General features: G+C 43.3%; 2 protein-coding genes across 5 annotated transcripts in view; both read left to right on the forward strand.

Annotated features, from left to right (window-relative positions):
• The window catches only part of LOC114458869 (uncharacterized), a 218649-nt gene extending 195385 nt beyond the window's left edge, over nt 1-23264 (forward strand). The window contains exons 12-18 of the mRNA XM_028441246.1: nt 12152-12286; nt 12522-12625; nt 12726-12818; nt 21257-21359; nt 21860-21997; nt 22082-22297; nt 22451-23264. Coding sequence (XP_028297047.1) covers nt 12152-12286; nt 12522-12625; nt 12726-12818; nt 21257-21359; nt 21860-21997; nt 22082-22297; nt 22451-22486 — 825 coding nt within the window. The 3' untranslated portion in view covers nt 22487-23264. The remainder of the gene's footprint in view (nt 1-12151; nt 12287-12521; nt 12626-12725; nt 12819-21256; nt 21360-21859; nt 21998-22081; nt 22298-22450) is intronic.
• The window catches only part of LOC114458870 (kinesin-related protein 4-like), a 168696-nt gene that overhangs the window by 84426 nt on the left and 59809 nt on the right, over nt 1-24461 (forward strand). For 2 of the 4 annotated variants that reach the window (XM_028441247.1, XM_028441248.1), the window contains exon 1: nt 23620-23749. The exons of the other annotated variants lie outside the window; for them this stretch is intronic. In XM_028441247.1, coding sequence (XP_028297048.1) covers nt 23725-23749 — 25 coding nt within the window. In that variant the 5' untranslated portion in view covers nt 23620-23724. Of the gene's footprint in view, nt 1-23619; nt 23750-24461 lie in introns of those variants that run through there. 4 annotated transcript variants of the gene reach the window in all.

Raw genomic sequence — 24461 nt, forward strand, 5'->3', positions numbered from 1 at the left:
TCTGCACATTCTGTCGAAGGTTAACACTACAAGAAGTGCAATCTTTTAACAGCAATGCATATTTTGTTATTGCAATTAAATAAATTTATTTATTTCATTGCATAATTGTGACCATCACCAGCCCTCCCTAGGGAAGGGTAAGAAATACTTTATTAAAGGGAGGATGTAAAAAAAGAGAGGGCAGTGTTACACCAAGGTGAGGGGTTGGAGAGGGGTGGGGAAGTTAACAGGGAAGAGGAATACAAGATAGGAAATGGAATGGGTGGGGAGTAGTCGATAGATTTCAAGTGATGCGATGTGAAATTGTGGTTGTGTATATTGTGCTTATTGTTGAGTTATCAAGCCAGTTTGGTGACCAGTGTGCGGCTTAGGAATAATGGTGGTGGCTGTGAGCAGAGGAAGAAGTGAGTGGAAATTCCATAAAACAGGTATTTGGGAACAACGTGTCTGTGGTTGAGCCCAGTATGAGTGTTATCCCACAGCCCAAGGCCAGTGCATCCATGACAAATGTATTTCCAAGAACCGCCACTGCAAAACCCACGAGCCGCCCCTGGGCCCCGGAAGCAGCCAGGCCAGCAGCAAGAGCTGGCAATCCGGGGGCCCCCGGCAACCACCACACGGCCAAGCAGCCCCCCGAACGCCCCCAAGATCCCAAACCGAGAGGCAACCATCGCCCCCCCCATACACACCCGAGAAAGCCCCAAGGAGCCAAGGACCCAGCGCACCACGCCACCAATCCAACCCCCAACCCCCAGACACCCCACCCCATCCCCCCCACCCCCCCCACACCCCCGCGCCCAACCCCCCGAGGGGAGGGCCCAGAGAGCTCCCCGCCCGAGACCCCAGCGGAGGAGCCGAAGCCCACGCCCAGCAGACGACCAGAGCCACGCCGAACGGGCAGCCGGCGGGCACCCGCCGCCGGGCCCAGAGCCAGCAGGGACCCGACCCCATGCCAGAGGGACCCGGAATGGACGCAGCACCAGGAGCAGCCCGCCCAGGGAGGACGACCACACCCCAAGCCGCATAAGGCACCAGGGGGCCGCCGGGAGTCTCCCCGCCGGCCCCCAGGCACCCCAACCTAGCCCCCCATGGCGCCCCAAATCACCTATTGTTGATGTCGCCCGCGCCACGGGCTTTAGTTTTTTTATTTATTTATTTTTTTTTTTTTAAAAGCCAGGGCCCCCTCCAAGGGCCAAGCCAGACCGCCTTGCCGGGATGTGGCTCCCTGTGCATCCCCAGCACCCTGCCTCACGGGGCACTGCCCAAGCAGGGGCCGTACCATTAGGTATGCAAGGGCGCGGCACGCGGCACCCGCAGTGATTTTTTAACAAGAGATCTAACGTTAAGAAGAGCTAATTTTAAAGACTTTACTGGAGACACTGGTGGACTCTTTGGATGACATGTTATAGGAGTCAAATTTTTATCTCTAAGCTTTTTGTTTTTCTTCAATTTAACAATTTTACCTGTGTTACCTGTCACCACAGAAATGAAAGAAGCTGCATTAACTCCATAAGGCCCTGACTTTTTCTGGTTGTTTCTAAAAATAGAGGTGCTGCAGTTGAGATCCAGCACACATCAGACCTGTGTTGCTCTAAGTTAAACACAGCTGGCCTGAGGAGAAGAGTGATCCTGGGCCTGGTATTGTCGAGGAGGGATGGGTGGTGCTGATTGGTTCTTTAGTGGAGAGAAGATGGGATCGTGGTGGGGTGTCAGTCTTGTGCCATCCAGAACCAGCTCATTCATCTGGGCCGTTAAATCCAGGCAGGCAGGGGTAGGAGAGAAGCTGAATGAGATGGAAGTAGGTGAATTTTGGGGTGAAGCAGGTGGGTCCTGAGATGTGTGGGGAAAGTTGACCTCTTCATTTTGGCGATTTTGATTTTCACGTCTTGATGGAAGCTAATCGACTCCATGTTCTTTTCTTGTTGTTTTGTTCTCCGATGGAACATATTGTCCTATGTCTTTATCAGAACTGATAGCAGTGTGACTGGTGAAGTAAAATAAGTTGGATGTGAAAAGTTTCACTCCAGCCTTGTTTAGACACAGTTCATCTGCTCTAAAAAGATGACGACGTTCCCAAAAAATCTGAACATTCTTTATAAATTTAGTGAAAGGGTAGCACAAGCCAAAGATAAAAATTTATTCACAGAGCAAATCCTTGAGAATTTCAGATCTCCTCTGCGGACTGGAGGTATCGGGCCACTGATGAACACTTTAGGCTGCAAACAGCTCACAGTTTTTAGCAGATGGGTGAAATCCTGCTTTAACACTTCAGACTCTTCCTTGGCTAAATCATTTATTCCAAAATGAATCACAACATTCTTCAAATGTAGGTAATCTGCCACAGTATGCAATATTTTGTCAGCCAGATCTGATACTGTGTCACTAGGTAAGCAGATAACTTTCACGTTGTTGCGAAACATCTTCTGGGCATCTTTAACAGAAACGTCTCCCACTATCAGTGTGTGAGGTTGTTTGTTTGGCCAACCATGTCGCTTTTGTTTTCCTGAAGCACTTTCAGTCTTTGCATTTCCAGAAGGTTGTGTGTTGACCTCATTAGAGCAAGATCCTAGGTCATTCAGCAGTGTGGCAAATCGATTATCCTTTTCTACATAAAACTGGGTTTGTGATTTGGTGATACTTCTGCCTTTAACAGATGTCCACTTTTATGCCTGGGCAGACAAGGGAGTTGTCGTCAAGGCTGCAGTCTGAGAAGAGAGTGCAGGCCAGTCCGTCTCATTACTGATATCAGGGCGCTTTGCTCGGCTTGTTAGCCTTTGAAGTGGATATGACTTTTACTTAGGCTTAACTCTATGGGTATTCCAGGGAGGACTTGCACCTGTTGGTTTATCATCAGGAACAGGATCCTCCCTAGCTCTGATAGCCTTGTTAGCACAAGCTGGTAGTGAGTTAGCTTTATCCACTCTGCTGTTTTGGAACAGCGACACAGTTGTATCATTATCATATCCAAAGTGTCCATTAATCTCAATGTTTACGTGTATTCCTCGCACTGTAGGCTCCAGTTCAGTAATCTTAAGACTGCTGCATTCTGTTGTGAAAGAGCCATTTTTCTGGTAGATAGCTTGCTACTTGTAGCTAGCTAGCTTGCTATTTAGCTTTCTAGTTGAGCCAGTGAATAAAAAATGAGTAGATGATTACTTCAGAGCCAGAGTCAGATGGTAAATGATAGTTTGTTGTTGAAGTATCGTATCCTTTCTCAGAAGAAAAAGTTCATGTTTCGTAAATAATTTTATCTGTGAGATCCGCTCTGCTGTTTTGCTGCTGCCAGCTCAGTCAACTGGGGCAATTTTGGCCTCCGTAGTCTAAAAGTAGGGGCATTGGGGGCATTTTTTTAAATGATTGGGGGCCATGGAAAAAAATGTAGGTACAGCTTGGATATTTTTATAGATTAAAATAAAATAAATGAAAAGCACACCCTTTCTTTTTCAGAGATAAGTTTCTCAGTAGCTGTAATCGTTCATAATTGTTGCTGGCAGGATACATCTTTTTATCAACGTGTTTCCGAGAGCTTGGACTGGTTCACTTGTGGGTGTCGGGTCTTAACCAAGTAGCGGTCCATGATGTATCGGTAGGTAGGCTATAACTTGAGTAGCGCTGTTGGTGCGTCTGTGTGTGTGACGGGCGGTGGCGCACACCTCGGAGCTCTTGTAAACAGCACTCCAAAACCTTTTGCGGAGAATAAAATGTTGTTGACAAAAAACTTGGGGGCAAATTTGGCCCGTGGAACTAGGTTTTTGTGGACATTCTTGAATAAACTGAGGGCCAAATGGGACTTCCGGGAAGATGGCAATGTGAGCAGCTGCGCTGTTTCGAGCTCCTCGTAGTCGGTTAAAAAAGCCCCACTAAAACTAGTTAACTCAATATACAAATGGTTTACATCTTGTAATGAGTGGCGATACTAAACGTAAAAGCCGCAGAATCAAGAAATCAACACAGGAACAGGCTGTAATGGCAGCGCTCCCTGATCGAAGTGAGCAGAACCCGGTGACGACACGGTGGGGATAGCCGACCCAGACCACACCGAGGCCCTCAGAGCGGGGCTAGCAAATATCACATAAAAGACCTCCACCAAAACATCAGAGAGGAGCTGCAAATATTTAAGAACGACATAAAGAGTGAAATGAAACAAGAATTGACTTCGCTTTGAGAAGAAATTGACCACAAACTCCAAGAAAACAACAAAGAGTTACGAGACCAAAAGGCTAAGCTAACCAAAGCCGAGGGCCGTATAACCGAGCTGGAGGAGTGTAATACCGATGCCAACGAAGCACTGCTGAAACTACTAAACCAGACCCGACATATGCAAGACAAATTAACGGAGCAGGAAACGAGGTCACGTAGAAACATCTGCATATTCGGTCTACCAGAAGAAACCGAAGGAAGCTCAATGCTGAACTACGTAGATCAACTGCTGAAAGCAGAATTGGAGCTTCCTGAGGAAATAGAACTGCAAATACAGCGTGCCCACAGAACTCCGCCACTAAAACGGAGCACAGGTGCCCCTCCGAGATCTGTAGTAATCAACCTCCTACAGTTTGAAACCAAAGAAATGATTCTGAGAAAGGTGTGGCAGAAGAAGGTGAAAGTGGGAGGAAAGATAATCGGGTTTGACCACGATTATCCACCCGCAATTGTTCAGAAACATCGATCATACCTGGGCATAAAGAAGGCACTAAGGGAGAAAAACATCCATTTCCAGACCCCGTTTATAAAAATACGAATCCACTGGAATGACGGAGTAAAAAGTTATGATAACGCTGGAGAAGCCACACGGGATATGAGCGCAAGAGGATTCTCACTAGACATGCCGAACGACATCGATGGACGAGAGGAAGGGAGACTCTTCGGAGCACAAGGATGGCAGCGAGTGGGAGACAGTGGATCGAACGAGGACACGGCACAGCGAACGAGGGAGAAACTACAGGATTACCAGAGGGAGTAATCACAACTCATCTGGAGAAATGTACAAAAACACTATTATTGTAAAACTTGGTTAGGGTAAGATTACAATAATTGTGAAATTATTAAAATATGACTGGGATAAGGCAGAGAGCAATATTAGCTATTAAACAGGTTCAATTTACATAGAAATAAAACATCTTAGTGGGAGATTATCAGTACACCGGGGCTTTAACTATAACTATTGTAATGTATTACCAACTGACAGAGAGGACAAGTTTAAAAAATGTTGGACACTTCTAGACAGGGGAGAGAGCCTCAAGATGGTTATACATCAATGTCTAGGGATGGGCCCTAATGCGAGATGAGGATTCCCTATCCCCCCTCCAACAGGGACTTTGGGGGAAGTAGGGTGAGTACCCCCATATGGAAGTACGATGTTGTTCATATTGTTGATAAAATGTTTCTTTTTTGCTTGGTTCTGAGTTGCTTGGGTGAACATGCAGATGTAATAATCTGATATAATGGTATATAACAGTCTGAAAATATTGTCGCTTAATATAAATGGTTTGAATTCACCGATAAAGAGAGGAAAAGTCATGACAAAACTGAAAAAAGAGAGGGTAGAGGTTATATTTTTACAGGAGACACATCTATCACAGACAGGAATTCATACTACAGCACGTGTAAGCAAGGACATAAAAGAGGAGTCATTTTATTAATTTCCGACTCAACTAAATTTCTTTGTGAAAAAATAACTCAAGATAAAGAGGGAAGATATGTGATTGTGAAGGAGAAACTGGAAAATAAACCTGTCACTCTGGTAAATGTATATGCCCCCCCAGAAACTGATAAACAATTTTTCAGATCTATGTTCAATACAATACCAATGGAAATTTTAATTTGCGGAGGGGATTTCAACATAGTGTTAAATCAGAATTTAGACACAACGAGCATGAGGAAAAACAAAAGACAGTTGGCAAGGTTTGTAAAGCTGAGATGGGAATGATTGATATATGGAAGAACATTAATTCTACCAAAAAAGACTTCACTCTTTACTCAGTAACACATAGGTTCTATTCAAGGATTGATTACTTTTTTATAAACAAGGGCGACAGGTATAGAAATGACCCGTGGCCCTCGCTAATATCTGACACTAAAACCAGTACAAACCAATGCAAAGCAGTGTAAACCAATATAAACTGTACAAACCAGTGTAACCAATATGAACCAATACAAACCATCCATCCATCCATTTTCATACCCGCTTATTCCCGTTTAACAGGGTCGCGGGGGTCTGCCGGTGCCAATCTCTGGCTCTCATAGGGCGCTCGGCGGATGTACTGCGTTGCCCTGTCCATCACAGGGCAACACAGACACAGACAACCATTCACTCTCTCATTCACTCCTATGGGCAATTTAGAGACTCCAATCAACCTTACGGTCATGTTTTTGGATTGTGGGAGGAAGCCGGAGTACCCGGAGGAAACCCACGCAGCACGGGGAGAACATGCAAACTCCACACAGAAAGGACCCAAGTCCACTCCAGGGCTTGAACCACGTGCTAACCACTAAGCCACCGTGCTGTCCACAGTTTGATGCTCTGTTTGACGACCTCACGGCACGAGAACATCTGAAGCTTGACACTCGACTAGGAGGAGTTCCCTGGAAGGAACAGGAGAGGGTACACACACACACACACACACACACCGTGAGATCGCTTCTCTGTTTAAAAGGTAAGAGTCCTCCTGATAGGGTATTACTCCATGACATTATAGTGGACTGTTTAAGCTGGTATCATTGAGGAAATTTAGCCTGGGACTATTTCCCTAACATCACGGCTCCTTGCCCTTCAATTACTCCAGATATTCCATCCTCAGGATGTCAGTCTTGGCCTCGGTCAGATCTTCTGGTCACGTTGCTTAACATGAAGCCTTTCTCTGATCTTGGAACTTGGTATCCGGCCTTGTCTTTTTTTAGAGGCGTGGAAAACTGATTGGGACGATGTTTATTAACTTGAGACAACCTTTTAAGGCAGACTTTCAGATGTTAACTCTTGAAACAAATACAGTTAATTCAGGGAAAAGTACTTTATGTCTTTTTATAACTCAGCTTTAATTATGAGTGAGGGGAATTGCATAGCATAGCACTGGTAAAAAGCATATCAATCAATCAATCAATCAAACTTTATTTGTAAAGTGCTTTTCATACAACGTGCAACTCAAAATGCTTTACATAGTTAAAACCACAAACCACATCAACCACGCACAGATGCACATAAACACACAATGGAACACATTTTAAAAGAAAGACAGTTATTTATGCTGCATATGTGATATTGAAACTAGAATTTAACCCACGGTTAACCTAACTTTGATTAGTTATCCATCTTAGCCGTGTCTAATGCAAAGTACCCCCAGCCTGTGAGCCGGATAGCAAAATAATAGGTGACACGTAGGAGGTAGCAGCGCACATTTGGATGAGAGATCATCCATGCTCAGCAGAGCTCAGAGGGAGAGGAGGAAAGGAGTTTATGAGACAGAAAATGGCGCTACGTACAGAGCTGACGTTCCCAGGAGCGCACAGCTGCACACACTCGACCAGAACATGTGTGGAACTCATGGATAGTGTGGCAATGGTGAGATAAAACCAGTGACGTGACGTCAGGGTAGGCAAGGTAGGCAGTGCCTACCCAAGGGTGAATTGATATTTTGATTATTTAATTATAATTTTTTTTTTTTTTTTTTTTTTTTTAATTATAAATTATTTATTTGTCCATTTCCAATAGCCTACAGTACCTATAAGTTTGAAAGTGTCCGCATTTTGTGTGTTTCATAGCCCAAATTACTAAACAGCGCTATTTCCTGGAACAGCTGCACAGTCTTTTTTTTTTTTTTTTCGCTCCGCTGTAAGGCAGAGGGAGGCCACGCCCCCTCCCAAAAGCACGTCGCTCTTCTGCCTCCGTTCCCATTGCGTGATGTTACATGTTTGCGCATGCGCAGTCAGGTCCCCAAGATGCCAGCCATTTACGTGTAAAGGCAGCGTAGAGAACTGCCTTTGCACGTAACTGCGCTATGCTAAATGCTATACGTAAGTTCACAGCACATTAGTGAATAGATGACACGTGACTGCTGCTGCTACGTTTTTTAACTAGTGGGCGGGATAACGCTACAGTCAGGATGGCAGCGCTAGAGATGATAGAGAAACTTTGTTTTGAGGAAAAACGACAGCTTTTAAAAGATGGAGACCAACACCTGAGTTACCAGACCTTCAGCAAAGGTAAGGTCAGAACATGTTTCATACTTTTCACAGTGAATGGTACAAAAGGAAGGATTGACTTTGTGGATGCTACTCACTGAGGCTGTTCTAAGTTGTTGTTGTTGTTGTTGTCATTTTCTCGGTGTTTCTGTGTTTCCAACAAAAACAACAGATGTGCTGCCGTGTCATGAAATAAATGTTGTTGAGAGAGTATGGAGGCTATATTAAATAATTGTTTATGTTTCTTTAATGGTGTTTATGATGTTGATTTTGTTAGATGGCTAAACACTTGTTCATGTGGATCTTGTTGGGTTTTTTCTTTCTTATTATGAATTTTATATTTTGATAAGTGCATTGAGATGACTTTGTTGGAAATTGCTTTATACAAATAAAATTGATTTGAATTGAATTAAAACTTGACAGCAGAAACATATGAAATTGTCATTGGTGGTCTCGATTTGCAATGTGCCTACCCAGCCCTAGTGGTCACGGCACGTCACTGGATAAAACAATAAAAAAACAGGGCAAGCAGTGACACTCTGCATGTCCGGGAGGAAGAGGAAGTTGCGTGTGTGCAGACTGACGGGAGAGAAACTTGGAGAACGCCAAAATACAGTAAGAATTCAATTCAACTCTGAACCATAGCAAAATAATAATAATTTTGCCATCAAAAGCCCGGTCAGTGTTTTTTTTTTTTTTTGTTTTATATAAGGAAACATTGCTCAGATGTTAGAGTTGTCACTAAAGCAGAAAAAAATAGCTTTAAAGTCACTGACAGGGTTTTTTTTTTTTTTAGAAAAAGGCTGTTTTCTCTTTTTGCTCTGAAACTGAAGATTTGTGTAAAACTTGCTCTATTCAATGGCTGATTAGAAAAGAATGAAACGAGCAAACTTGATGAAAGTAGAGGCTTCAATCTTTCAGAATCTGGTGTCAGATTTCAGATAGTCATAGTAGAAAATATTCTGTGGATCTTTAAAATCAGTCAAAATGCTCAAAAACGGCTGGCACTGAGGGGGGTAGAAAATCTGAAAATGGCTGGCACTGAATGAGTTAACACTAGAAGTCCCAGGGATTTCTATATCCCCCCAGAAGTCCCAGAGCAGGGTCAAATGAACTCTAGGACCAAACTGACGACTCTGATGGCTACAATTTGCATCTATTCATTTGTAAATGAATCACCTGAGAAATCAGCAGGGGGGAGAGCCTGACTCTAACAATGGAAGTCTGGAATGTTAGGGGGAAGTGCCCTGGAAGCTAAAGTCACAATGCCCCGTTTATTAACTCGTTCTGCTTGATGCTGGGGGAGAACAAACACAGACTACAAACATTGAAAGAAACAGAGTCACCTCTTCCAACACACCTGATTCAAATGATTATCAGGCTTCTGCAGAGCTGGATGATCATTTGAATAAGGTGTGCTGATTAGCGGCCCTCGAGGACCGGAATTGGACACCCCTGGAATACCATGTTGTCATGCAGCCTTTTGTGCTGTGGGGAATAAATAGCTGGCTGCTTCCACCTGCTGACACTCCACACTTATTCTACTCAAAATGCAGAGAAGGTTTACCACTCAAGAAGCGTTGGAATTGATCCTGAACAATGCAAACCCTTGTGACTCAGATGGGGAGGACATAAACCTTCAGCCAAATTCGGATTCGGACTCTGAGCTGTCTTCAGGTTAGATTTCCCAAACATCCTATTTTCATTTCCTGACTTTATTTTTATTTAAAACCGAAGAAAAGAATAATTTGAATTTGTTCACATTGCAGATGACGCGACTGCTCCTCATCTGGAAAAGAGAGCTCGGTTGGAGAGTGAGCCCACAGAGACGGCGAAAGAGGGCACAGTGTGGCATGAAGAACATGTGGGTACAATTCTCCGTTTCACTCCAATGGAACCGTACGCTGCAGATGGAGAGCCAACAGCAAAGGCCAGAAGAAGAATCAGGAGTCGCCTTCAGAGCTTCCTCTGTTTCATTACTGTTGGCATGCTCCGTCCCATTCAAGAATGGACTATTCAGCATGCACGGCAAACGGAGCAGACGGACTGGTTCATGATCCTCCATGAACTAATGGCATTTATTTCTGTTATTATTTTGAGGGGGGTGACCAAGGTTCCATCTCTGCGTGACAGCTGGTCAGCATGCCTGGGAAACCCACTTATCACTGGAATTATGTCACGAAACCGTTTCCAAGACATCATGCGTCACCTACGATTTGATGACATGTTTACGCGCAGTGAGCGAGTGCAGACAGATAAGTTTGCTGCAATTTCGGATGTGTGGGGATCGTTTGTTACCAACTGCATCACATGCTACAACCCTGGTCGACACATCACAATTGATGAACAGCTTTTCCCATCGAAGACTCGCTGCTGTTTCCTGCAGTACATTGCAACAAAACCTGACAAATTTGGCATAAAGTTTTGGGTGGCTTGTGATTTGAAAACAAAGTACATCTGCAATGTCCTCCCATATCTTGGAAAGGACCCCAGTCGTCCCAGTGAGGAGAGACTTTCTGAGAGTGTGGTGATGAAGCTGATGGAACCATTTATGGACAAAGGCAGGACGGTCACCACGGACAATTTCTTTACATCACTGACACTTGCACGACGACTGCTCAGCCGGAAAACCACCATCCTCGGGACAGTCAACAAGATTCGCCGGGAAATTCCTCAGTCAACTAGAAAGATGGACCGCAAGGAATTCACCACTCAGGTATGTTGTTGGTCTTTTTTATTCCATCAACACCTCTGAGTGTGTCATTGTGTTTAAAACCGCTATAATAACAACAATTTCTTCTTTTTTAGGTGTTTTCCACCACTGGTGCCACGCTGACGGTGTATGCGCCCAAACGAAAAAAGACCGTCTACATTCTCAGCAGCATGCACAGCGTGGTTGAGACTGAGGAAACCATCAAAAGGAAGCCAAACACCATCACCCAATACAACACCACAAAGTGCGGAGTGGATGTGATGGACCAGATGGTGCGGGAGTACAGTGTGCGCACAGGAACACGGCGATGGCCAGTCGCCGTGTTCTACAACATGATCGACATGGCGGCACTCAATGCACATCTGCTTTATCAAGCATGCACCGGGGTGCAGGAGAGACGGGTGGACTTCCTGGTTCAGCTAGCAAGAGAGTTGGCTAACTCTCATGTGAGTGAAAAGAAGGCACTCAAAGAGCAACTGCGCCAACAACAACCGCCTACACCTGGCCCTGGGAAAAGGGCTAAGTGTCAGATCAACCATTGCTGCAAGAGCAATCGCGCAACTGTGCGATGTGTTCATTGCCACAAATACACATGTGGCAAATGTAGGAGAGAGATACCGTGGCAGTGCCAAGTATGTCACGAGTCTCAATAAGAGGATGAAGGAGATTCTTCTAAATAAAAACCATTGAAAACAAATCACAGTTGTTCTTTTGCACATTTCTCACACCACACTGTCATTAAAAATAAATAATTTTTGTGTTCTCTTTGGGTCAAATGACACCTCTCTGGGTTTTATAGGTAAAAAGTTCATTTGACACCTCTGTGGGACTTCTAGTGTTAATATACATCGATTATGTGAAAAGTTACATTGATTAAGATAGATTAATTTGTACTTGCATATTTTCGTAACAGCAAAGCTTAAAAAACAAAGGATAACGTATAAAAACTGCTTTATTAAACCATTCTCTTTGGTATCTAAAGAGTAATAGGCATCTCAGCTCATCATGTCCATCCAGTGAACAAGAGACACACTGATCTTACCACCTTTTTTGACAATACAAACACACAGAGAGGCACACACACACACACACACACACACACACACACACACACACACACACACACACACACACACACACACACACACACACACACACCCACGTTTATCGTGGCGTTTATTATAGCGATCGGGAGCAGGCGTCGCCCCCTGGTGGTGGACGTCTCCTCCACAGATGAGTCTAACCTGCTCTTCCTCTCTGCAGGTTGTGAGCTGGGCTTTAGACAAACTGGAGCTTTCAAAGTACGCAGACAAACCTTCCTGTACCTACAGTGGAGGAAACAAACGCAAGCTGTCCACCGCCATCGCTCTGATCGGATACCCGTCACTCGTCTTCCTGGTGAGGACTCCATCAAAGTCAGTCTGACATGTTGGTCCTTGTGCTGTGTGTAGGAGCAGCTGCTGTTAGGCTCTGACTGGTCATCATGTTATCCTGTGACTGACAGATGTAGGGAAAGCTGTAAATGAACGTTGTTAATGTGCTGTGATGAATGAGTGGGTCAGACAGCAGTAAAGAGTCACCAGTTGTTATGACAACCAGTTGAAGTGATATACCTGCTCTCTGATGTTTCCAGGATGAACCGACCACTGGGATGGACCCGAGGGCTCGCAGGTTCCTCTGGAACCTGATCCTCGACATCATAAAGACAGGACGCTCAGTGGTGCTGACATCACACAGGTGCGCCGCCTCACCCTGTGTGTGTGTTAATGTGTGTATGTGTGTGTGCTGATGCAATGTGTGTGTGTGTGTTGATGCGATGTGTGTGTTTTTTCTGCAGCATGGAGGAGTGCGAGGCCCTATGCACTCGGTTGGGGATCATGGTGAACGGCAGGTTCAAGTGTCTGGGCAGCATACAGCACCTGAAGAACAGGTGAGGAGTCCTCATCGTCACTGCTGTTCTGCTCAAACCGGTGCCCGTGTTAACTGATGTCGGACTTCTAACACTTCATCACCAGTTAACACAATTACCAGCTGGTTTCTAACACCACTGAAGTCACTGCAGCATCACACAGAGGCTCTGCTCTCTTTAGTTGTGTTTTCATTACTCTTAGAAATGCACAAAATATAAATATTTCAATAAAAAAAATAATAATAATAATAAAATGTATCGCAAAAGCACAATGGAAACACTTTTTCCGCAAATACACGTCACATGACATGATGTATCTGGTCACATGACACGGTACGTGAGGACAGAAGAGGAGATCAAGACATTTCTAAGCATTATACTTAAAAATTATCAACAAAGGAATGCAGAGTGTTATGAGGAGGTTTGGAGCGTCCATCTTCAGTTATGAGGCACCAAAACAACCTTCAATGGAAACACGTTGTTATGGCAATTTTTATATTCATCATCATATCCTCAAATGTATGTTCATGTGTACAATTTGTCATGTTTTAATACATGACGACTCCATTACTCTTTACACCTTTGAACAGCTGAATCATGATTAAACAGTACAGATCGTATTATTCTCAGTGCAGCACAGTCTCTGCCAAGGCCAGAATCTCTGCTCACATGCAGACATACACTGACGCACACACTTATCAAGACAGATAAAGACTGGAGCCAAACCTTCTCATAACATCTTCATCATCCTCCAACATTTCCACTATGGGCATCTGACTCCCTCCCTTTTGTCTCTCACTGTTGGGACCTTTTCTTATCTGTATAAAAAGCTTAAGCTTTGAAACTGTTGGAGCGGGGCGCGGCACTTCCTTCGGACGTCCGCCTGGACGGACGCTAATTTTGTTTCACTTTGTTCCAATTTGTACCTTTTTTCTTAGTTTAGAATAAACATTTTTTATATAAAATCATCAATGCTTCTCCTGGATTCCATCATTCAACCAGAGCAATGAGTCATGTCACTAAATGAGGTCAACCGTAAATTCTGCCGTAACAATTGGCGTCGACGAACTGAATCCATCTTCTGCTCTGTGGGGCGTCGATCGTGGACCAGCACTGGGTCGACACATTTGAAGCCCCGGGGCTGGCCCGCGGTGGTCCGCCCTCGGACAGAGACTGGAGCACGAACCATCGGTTGAACCGCAAACACCAATTCGGACTAAGGTAAAGCTGCCTTTATAAATATATATATATTCGCTCTGTGTTGATTTTTTTTTGGAACCAGTCAAGCATTGTATCGATTTTCAGCTTTGAGCTTTGATTTTGATCCTCAGCTGTTCTGTGTTTTGACGCAGTGAACTGCCATGAGAAGGGCTCAAATGGTTGAGGTTCTATGCTTTTTAATGCTGTAGGTTCTCTCTGGTTTTCTTCGGGCTCGGATATTTTGTTTAGGCATAAAATACGGCTGGTCATTATTTACTTTGGTTTTGTTCGGACACCCACAGCCTGTGAGGTCCTGACCATAGATAGACGGGCAACCAAAGTTTCCAAAACATCCCAGCGGTGCCATGATCTGAGTTCACCTCTGTACCGAAAGCAAAATAGATTAAAACCCCAAATCTAACCTAAATTGTGTTTCTGTGAATCAAACAGATGAACAACCCAATAAACAAATAATATATGCATACGCATTTACAATCTTGATATGATGTGAACTCAGATCATGCTTTCAGGCGAGTTTTACTTTTTTTTTTTTTTTTTTTTTTTTTATCTTTGTTTTTATTTTGTTTAAACGTGGAATCAGATTTCTCCCTTTGGCTTGGCTTTAATGCTTTCATTTGGACGAGTGTCAGCTTTTGAGGAAGGGAGAGAAAGACAGAGAGCCAAACACACACACGTCGCTGCTGTGTTTTTCTTTTTTTTTGGACGTGTGACCACACACACACACACACACACACACACACACACACACACACACACACACACACACGTACAGAGAGAGAGAAAGGGAGAGAGAGAGCACACACACAGGCACGCGCACGGGCGCACGCACACGCACAGCCACACCCATCCCAAGAGAGAGGTGGCGCCCCTCACTGGCCAGTTTAGTGCACTACACACTTGTGACACAACATTGTGATTTCTCACCTCTCCTGTGCCTACAGAATAGTGCCATTACACACAGACACTATTTTTATTTTATTTTGATTTCATGTTTGATGGGCAACACACACTCAAACACACACACACAGATGAATACAGTATTTCATTTTATTTTATTTTAATATTACTGTTACCATCATTATCATTTTTTATTATTTAAATTGTTAGTTTCTGTTGGCTTTGTGGTTGTCCCCTGAAGAAACGACATCTTCAATGAAAGAATGAAATCACCTTCAACTCTTACGCTAATGGAATGTCAACATCATTCAAAGGACCAAGCATCAGAAGGAAATGGACAATCAAAGGTCGGTGACCTTTCAGGACTCAAGGACTCAACTCCCATTCAGCAAAGCAATGCTGAAATAACTCGCTCAGTCCCAAGTCAACTCTTCATCGTCTATGAATGGGCCGCATGCCAATGCCCCATCATCAAAGACTGAGAACCTGTGGGCGTCGGAGTGGACACTCCCCCCACCAATGAGTTGCGAGTTAAACGCCACGACTACTGCCTGAATGATGGGCAGCAACTGCAGACTGGTCACACGTCTGCTGGAAATCTTCACCAAAAAGACACTGTTTCAAAAGCCACAAGGATACCAAGCCACAAGAAGTCCACCACAGCCTTTGGTGGTAGTGCGCACGCACACGCACAGGCACGCGCACGCACAGAGCTAAATCACTTTAGCCTTGAACTTTGGCATGGAGGGGGACAACTAGCAAATAGCCAACAAGCTTCTCCTTCGCACAATACTAACCCCTCTATCTTCTGACTGTGCACTAGATTATTTTGTTTTCATTTATTCTCTCACACCCAGACAGACCAGACATACAGTCACACACCCACATTCACAACTATGAGAAACACAGGACCACCAGAACTTCACACAGAACCCTTCTGTTTGCCACATGAGATCAAGTGTGCCCATCATTTATCTTTGCTTTTATTCATTATGTTGCTCAGTTATTTACACTGCTTTGGCCTTTATGAGAAAACAACAAACAAAGGGGAAGAAAATAGTGTTACTGATAAGGTTGTTTTTGTTTGCTTTTCTTTCATTTATTTTCTTGATTGAGGGGAGGCCCCCCACAATGCAAGATATGGTTACATCCGCTGAAGACAGAGCCCTCTGTTGCCTCAGCTTTTGGAGCTGAAGTTTTAATTTTTATTGGCCATGATTTTTTTGAGCTCACACGTTTTTCTCCTTTGTTATTTCTGAACGATTCTTCTTTTTCTCTTTTGTTTTTACTCAATTTCAGGAAAATTGAGACAGAGATTGAGGACTGCAGCCTCAACAAGTTTAAATTTTGACATTTTTTGACCGATACCCTCGTAAACAATCTGTACCTTACCCTTTTTGAAGCTGCTTGCGACAGACAGCCTAGTTCAACATTCATTGTTTTCATTTTTGCGCGCCTCCCCCTTAACCGCGTCGGACTGTCTGGCCGGCCCAAAGCCACTCGACAGCATGGGGGGGGGTACCAAATTTTTCCTGAGAAAAAAATGTCCCATTAGTTGCTATGAGTACATAGGCAATTACTTTTCAAACAAGAAGTCCTAGTTTAATGTGCAGAAAAAGGATAAACCTTGCTAGGGAAAGCACTCTTCGGGGGATAGCAGTCCACCTGATTTGATACATGCTTGGTAACCGAATACCGTTCTGAACAAATTTCTACGTTCCCTTAGAGTGAGGGTTATTAGAGGTTGCGTGCTCCGTTCAATGTTGAGTGATATTAGAGGTGCCCAGAAAGTTCTGACAGTTGAGTTTCCCTCAGGTTGCAGACCGAGGTTGAGTTTCCTGCCGATTCAGAGGTTTTTTTCTTAGACTTCTGGAGTTTATGGTGGTTGAGTTATTCCCAAACTCTTATTCTTCAAGAGTGGCGGTTGAGTTTCCTGCCGATTCAGAGGTTTTTTCTTAGACTTCTGGAGTTTATGGTGGTTGAGTTATTCCCAAACTCTTATTTTTCAAGAGCGGTGGTTGAGTTTCCTGCTGATTCAGAGATTCTTTTTTACATTTCTGGAGATGGACAGCGGTTGAGTTTCCCCCGCGGACCGGGGTTGAGTTTGGTTATTGTGCATGGCCGTGCGATTTCTGCCTGATCAGCAGCTAGTAGACTGTCAGTACTGCAAGGGACAATACTCTAAGTGTAGACTCCGCCAAGGCGGAAGTAAAAAGGAGCGTACCTCTTAGTAATCAGACAATACCAGTAAAAAGCAATTAATTAACACTAAAAGGTTGCCAAGCATGGGGGGGCAATAAGAGCTCATTGACCCCGAGAGACGAGGTGGACTGGCTATCGCCGCTGGTGGGTTAGATGAGACCTATATTCTACTTAGACACTATGCAGCAAAACCTTGTGAATGCATGGACGTGAAAATTGAGGCATGAACGTGTGCGGTGTATGAATGACTGAATGATGACACGTTACGTATGCCTGAGAGAACCGCGTTGTGAGTGCGAATGTGCCGTGGACGTGTCATTGAGTGATTGACCGATGAATGGCTGTTTGACTACACATGTTCCTCTGTTTCACCTTCTTTTCCTCCTGGGTTCTGATGCACTTGATCTTCTCCCTGTTTTTGCCAATTATGTAGTGGGGTGTTCAGAAAACACTGCTGCTTGTTAAAAATTAAGGTTTTAGGCCTTGGGCCTTCTAAAAAGTTACCAGGTTTTAAAGGTTTTTTTCTGGGTGTTTAAAAACACCAAACGACGTTTTTATATATGATACCACTTTCAGTGGAATGACTGGCTTTGACCTTGACTGACCTTACTGTTCATGTTCAGTGTCCATGTTTTTTGTTGTTATATGTGTATACTCGTTGTGGTGTGCACTTGTCTACGTCTTCGTCTTAGTTGTTGTTATTATGTAGCTTTTTCCACAATACAGGTCGCTGTAAGGAGACGAGTCAGATCCAACTAAAGAAAAGAGATATTTTAAATTATCCAGTTAAGTCTTAATGGTTTCCTCTCTTTCTGTTTCTGAGTGTTTCCTAACAGAATGCCACCGCCTTCTCGACTCCGATCCTTCCTCTTCGCCGCCATGCCTGGTCACTGCTTCTTATGATGAAGGATGAGAATTAAAGGGAAGTATTGTCCATAACTGTAACTGGGAAGCAAAGGGGAAATAGATTGAAATAGACACGTGACAATATGACATATTGTGGATGTTCTAACATAATATCTATTCCAGAGACTACAGCAACTTCCAATCCAACTGCAAAAGTGGGGACAGATCTTCAAATTTCCAAAAGGAGCGTACAGTTGACCTTGGCTTTGACCTTTATGGCTGAGGAGAAGGAGGTCGAGGAGGTTGGAGGGCACAAAGGCAGGTGGACACAAGAGAGAGGAAAACGGAGACACATCCAAAATGATCAGATAAGTGATTTTCCAATGATATTTATCATATGGTTTTAAGAATCCAAATGTATTCTTATGTAAAAAAGGGAAGGGAGGGGCCAACGTCCCTCTGATTTTTGATTTATATTTTATCATAGGAAAATAATATACCCCAAAACCCTCCAACCATTTTCTTCTTGTTCCAACAGCACTTAGCGTGCAAGACCATAAAACACCTTCACTGGGTTTAGACACTTTTAAGGGAAAAATTAAGTGTTCTCAACATTGGGTTGGTGGCCCAATCTGGGTCGCCTGAGATTTAAAAAGGGTCCTCCTGAAATTCTTGATAATTGATTGAAATAAGAGATAGTTTAAAGTTAAGTAACTTCCAAGCATTTAAGGAAGCTCTCCAAACCGTGCTGGGGCTCGTCACCCCTACGAATGGGATAAATACAGAGAGCAAAAGACAATATGATTGTTCGACTCAACTTAACTTTAATTCTGTCTAACCTTAAAGGGCCAATAATCTCGCTGAACTCTGGTTCAGACACAGAATAGGAGACACTTTTGCCACCAATTGACCTTCAAAACTAAGTAAATTACATCTCAAATAATAATTATGAGGGAAATGAATGAAATAAATGAACTGACAAATTCAGCTCTATAAAAGAATTAGGCTATGTGAATAGGTGTGGAGTGTTAACATTATTCAGAATAAATAAAGGATAGAATAAGATTTCTCCTTCACAAATAAGAGATAGCAACGAAAAATGAAACAAACAATTTAAATAAATAAATAACATTATTTATTTATTTGGTTAAACTCATTTAGCTTTCTCACATCTCCATGTCTCCCAATTGTATGTATTCATCTTGAGAAGACATGTAATCACACTCCACACTTCTCCGTCTGACTTGCATGTCCTTCTCCGTCCGACTTGCATGTCCTTGTAAACAGTGGTTCTCAAATTGTTGCTTCTCACCAGGTAAGTAGATGTACCACAGATAATCACTGCAACTCCAGCTATGCTTCTTCTTACTCCAGGAAAAGAAAATCGAATTAATACTTCCTGCTTTTCTTTCAGCCTCATATTTTCCCACTCGCGTGCGAATGCTACAGATAACATTGAGCTAGCATGGCTAAAAGCTCACTAACCCACACCTAACCATTGTGTGATTGTGCAGCAGCACCTTTTAGGATCTGAAAAGCTCTCAGATCCTGACCTCTGACCTGTCTCTGCCTTCCTGGCCATACTAACTATTCATTTAGTTAGTTAACTAAACCTAACACCCCTAAACTTCTATTCTATTCTATTCTATTCTATTCTATTTTATTCTATTTTATTTTATTTTATTTTATTTTATTTTATTTTATTTTGTTTTGTTTTGTTCTGTTTTGTTTCCCCCCCCCCCCTTTTTTCTGTCCAGGTACCAGCTAAAGCCTACCAGGTACCAGGTACCAGCTAAAGCCTCAGTAGTGGGATCGCGCCTGTGTTCAGGTACCAGCCAATCCCAAGAGTTCTGTTTCGGTGTTTTTCCCCCTCTTCTGTTCAGGTACCTTCCGATCCCAAGAGAGGTTGCCAGGTGTGTGGAGACTACCCTTCCTCAGACAACAACCAATCATCTACAACGCCGACCGAAATGAACGACCCACACGGCAGTGAAGGTCGCACAGCGGGCGACATGGATCCAAGATGATTGCCGAGACCAGCTGATGCTGAGACGGAGGCTGACCGAACAATGAAGGGGGAACCGACAAGGCCACTGAGACACACACACAAGAAAACGCTCTAAAACAAGGGCCTAGCTTTGTTTATAAGCCACACCAAATGCTCATAGCTAGGTTGAGGGAGGACAACCTCACACCTAGCTTCAGGAATACAGTCATAAACCCTTCTGCTACGATTGAGGAAAATACTCAAGGTTCTTCACTCATGATGCTATTGGTTACCCCAGTTACCACTGAACTCAGCCGATGAAGACGAGTGATGTCCTTGATGCAAATGATGATTTTTGCTTATCTAGATGTAATAAAGGATGATTTTTGATGATTCATGCCATTAATAATAATGATGAAGAAGTTTATTTCCACATTTTTCTTGATATATCTGTGCCTCACAAAAGAAGAATATATCCAATGTATGACAATAACGATGCTAATGGTTAACCCTGACAGACAGCAAAGGTGGAATATAATAATTTTGTTTCTTGATTTGGTCGTTGAGGCGACCAAAAGTGGGGAATGTTATGGCAATTTTTATATTCATCATCATATCCTCAAATGTATGTTCATGTGTACAATTTGTCATGTTTTAATACATGACGACTCCATTACTCTTTACACCTTTGAACAGCTGAATCATGATTAAACAGTACAGATCGTATTATTCTCAGTGCAGCACAGTCTCTGCCAAGGCCAGAATCTCTGCTCACATGCAGACATACACTGACGCACACACTTATCAAGACAGATAAAGACTGGAGCCAAACCTTCTCATAACATCTTCATCATCCTCCAACATTTCCACTATGGGCATCTGACTCCCTCCCTTTTGTCTCTCACTGTTGGGACCTTTTCTTATCTGTATAAAAAGCTTAAGCTTTGAAACTGTTGGAGCGGGGCGCGGCACTTCTTTCGGACGTCCGCCTGGACGGACGCTAATTTTGTTTCACTTTGTTCCATTTTGTACCTTTTTTCTTAGTTTAGAATAAACATTTTTTATATAAAATCATCAATGCTTCTCCTGGATTCCATCATTCAACCAGAGCAATGAATCATGTCACTAAATGAGGTCAACCGTAAATTCTGCCGTAACAACGTTAAATAGCAAATAGACTTTGTAGAAACTTTAGAAACATTGCTTTTATTTTGCGAAAATCTGTAATGGAAACCCAGCTAGCCAGTTTGTGTGTAAATGTAAATAGATGTTGTGTCCATTATTGAAGGTCTCTGATGTCATTTAGGTTTGGAGATGGCTACATGATCACTGTGAGGACCAAGAGCAGCTCTAATGTGAAGGACGTGCTTCGCTTCTTTAGCAGGAACTTCCCAGAAGCCGTGCTGAAGGTAAGCAACGGTAACCTTGGTGACACGCCTCACTGCCTCCGCCAAACCTCAGGAGTGTTTGTTTGTTTTGAAAAATGGGGGAACAATTACTATTAGTAAAATTGACTTTTGAGAAGCACTTGGGACGATGGCTAGAATAGATTTTACTATTGATAAGGTCATTATAAAATGCATCTGCGGCACTTATTTCATGTTTCCTGTGATTGTCATGTATTAAATAAAAACTTTGAGAGCTGGGCCAACAATTTGAATGATTCCCACCCAGGGGCGCTGCCAGGGTTTCTGGGGGGATGAGGCGTTGAGAATGCTTCCAAAACAAATAAACTTAGTGTTACCAAATACATTATAAATAAAATATATGTGTGATTGTGCGTTTATGACAGAGTGTTAAATGGTCTACACACGTGTGTGGTGACGACAAAATGACCCTTAACATAAAGTGGGGGGATACATTACCACCGTCCCCCCTAAACTGACATCTGTGTGTGCTGCGCCCGCAGGAGCGACATCACACCAAGGTGCAGTTCCAGCTGAAGGCGGAGCGCATCGACCTGGACCAGGTGTTCAGTAAGATGGAGCAGGTGGTGGAGGTGCTGAACATCCAGGATTACTCCGTCAGTCAGACCACCCTGGACAATGTCAGACATGTTCCTCACACACTGTTAGCTTGTTAGCCGTAACATGTGCAGCACCGTCTGACGTTAGCTTCTCCTTCACGACAGGTGTTCGTCATCTTCGCCAAGAAGCACAGCGACAACCTGCAGCAGCAGGAAGTCCCGCCCTCTGGTGGCCGCCCCTCTTCCCTGCAGCGAATCGTCGCTCTGCTCAAACCTCGGCCGGCGAATACGGAGCTCAGCGCTCTGATTGGAGAAGAGGAGCAGGAGGAGGAGCTAGAGAGCGACGACGACGAAGGACTGATCAGCTTCGAAGAGGAGCGGGTGAGAACAAATAAACCACAATATTGGTAATACTCATCGATCAAATGAACAAAGTGTGTGTGTGTGTGTGTGTGTGTGTGTGTGTGTGTGTGTGTGCGTGTGTGTGTGTGTGTGTGTGTGTGTGTGTGTGTGTGTGTGTGTGTGTGTGTGTAGGTGCAGCTCTCCTTCAGCACTGACACTTTCTGCTGAGCGGTTTTGGACGCGTTTCTCTGGAGGATCTGAACTCTGGTCAGAACCGAGGGACACGTTGGGAGGAACCAACCTCCTGCGGGTGACCTTTGACTTCCTGAGGGTGACCTTTGACCTCTTGCGTGATGCGAGGATGGTTGTCAGTTTCGTGGAGACATTTCCTGCTTCTCGTGCACGTGCTGTCCATAAATAATGAACTGATGAACAAACAACCAGATGAAAAGGTGAAGACATTTGTTTAATGTTTAAGTAAACAAACAAACAAACAAACAAACAAACAAACAAACAAACAAAGAAGAGATGGAAAGATTGTTTGTTTTCTTTCCTTTAACCAACAGAAATGACAAGATGTTTGTGCACTTGTTCTTTGTTTGTGTGATTGTATGAACAAACCCAATAAGATCCAAAGATGTTTATTGTTTACTGGAGTAAACAAACAGATGGACTAATGAATGATTAGCCATGTGAGACGATGTTTGTTTGTTGTTTTTAAATTTGTTTTGTTTGTGATGACATTTGGCTGAACAGTGGTGGAAAACGTTTGTAAATGTCTGCGTGCGAGGGTTTTCTTTTGTTGTAAAGGTGCAGACGAGGCCTGAGACCTGCAGGGGGCGCTCCTACTAAATAACACAGACTAACTCACTGCTGTGCTTTCCATCGCTGCATGTGATCTACTGTTTGTGTGGTCACACACTGTCCTGATGTTTTCCTAGTGAACTGTTTCTGTCATTAAAGCAGAAAAACTCTCTTCTTTTTCTTCTTCTCTTCTCAGAGGAAGCACAGAAACTTTAACCGCCGCCATGTTTAATCAGAGATAATGAACGTGTTTCTCGGATCTCAGAAAACCTTCATCTTAACTTCTCCCACAGGCAGGAAATGCTAACTTCATCTGAACATAATCTTTTCCCTCCTCCAGGCTAAAAGCTCCCCAGTATAAGCCCCAGACCAACTCCCAGTTTAACAGTGAAGAAGCTTCTGGGACTAAAAGTTGCTGTAGAAACAACGAGCACAGGCCACTTTACAAAAAGCTGTGATGTCAATTCGAGGAATTTAATCAAAAGTGTTTACGAGAATCAGCGACGACAGCAAGAAGCTGGTTTTACTGGTTTGTGTGTCTTTATATAGTCACATCACTGGAATCTCCACAACACTTTCACTTCTGAGTGAGTCCATGGTTAGTGGGAGCTTCTACAGGTTATAAATCAGGAGGTTTGGAGACGTCTGAAGGTCTTTGAGTGATGAGTGAGGAAGCTTCAACAGTCGGTGAGTAAAGATCCAATCGTCACAAACTGCTTTAAAAACTGCTTTTATTCTGAAAACTGAAAACACCAAAAAACACCACATTGGAGGCGTCTTCTCTCATGCAAAATATAAACTACTGAGTCTTATTCATTGACAGCACTGAACAAATAAAGCAGGTATAGCTCAACAACTAAAACTGATCAATCAGTCTTTATAGATTAAAGTGTCAGATCACAACAGAAGTGATGTCATGATACTAACGGGCAGGGCCGTTTCTAGCTTTATGGGGACCCAATGCAATAGATGCTGTTTAGGAGCATCTATTGCAGAGGTTCCCAACCTTTTTTGGTTCGTGACCCAATTTTGGTTTTATAAATGTCGAGCAACCTCAGAAAAAAAAATCTTCTAGAATTTGTTTTTGATCATGTTTAATAAAGTGTGTTACATATACAGAGTAGGCAGGATTAGTGCACAAAGTGACAAGTGCACCACCTCATATATTTTTATCCTGCATTTTATTTGAACTAGATTTATATTTGATAAAGTTTAAGTATAAGATAGGTATGTGATATGTATTTTTAAACTGATCATTCAAAACATTTTCAAAAATAGAATTTAAAAACATTTTTTCCTAAAACTCCGGGTTATTTCACCACTCGTGAATATTGAAAATCCTTTACATGAGGCCATTGTAGCTTGTCTCTGTGTCTTATAATAATTTTTTTATTAGTTT

This window comes from Gouania willdenowi, unplaced genomic scaffold (assembly GCF_900634775.1).
Source record: "Gouania willdenowi unplaced genomic scaffold, fGouWil2.1 scaffold_1_arrow_ctg1, whole genome shotgun sequence".
NCBI lineage: Eukaryota > Metazoa > Chordata > Actinopteri > Blenniiformes > Gobiesocidae > Gouania > Gouania willdenowi.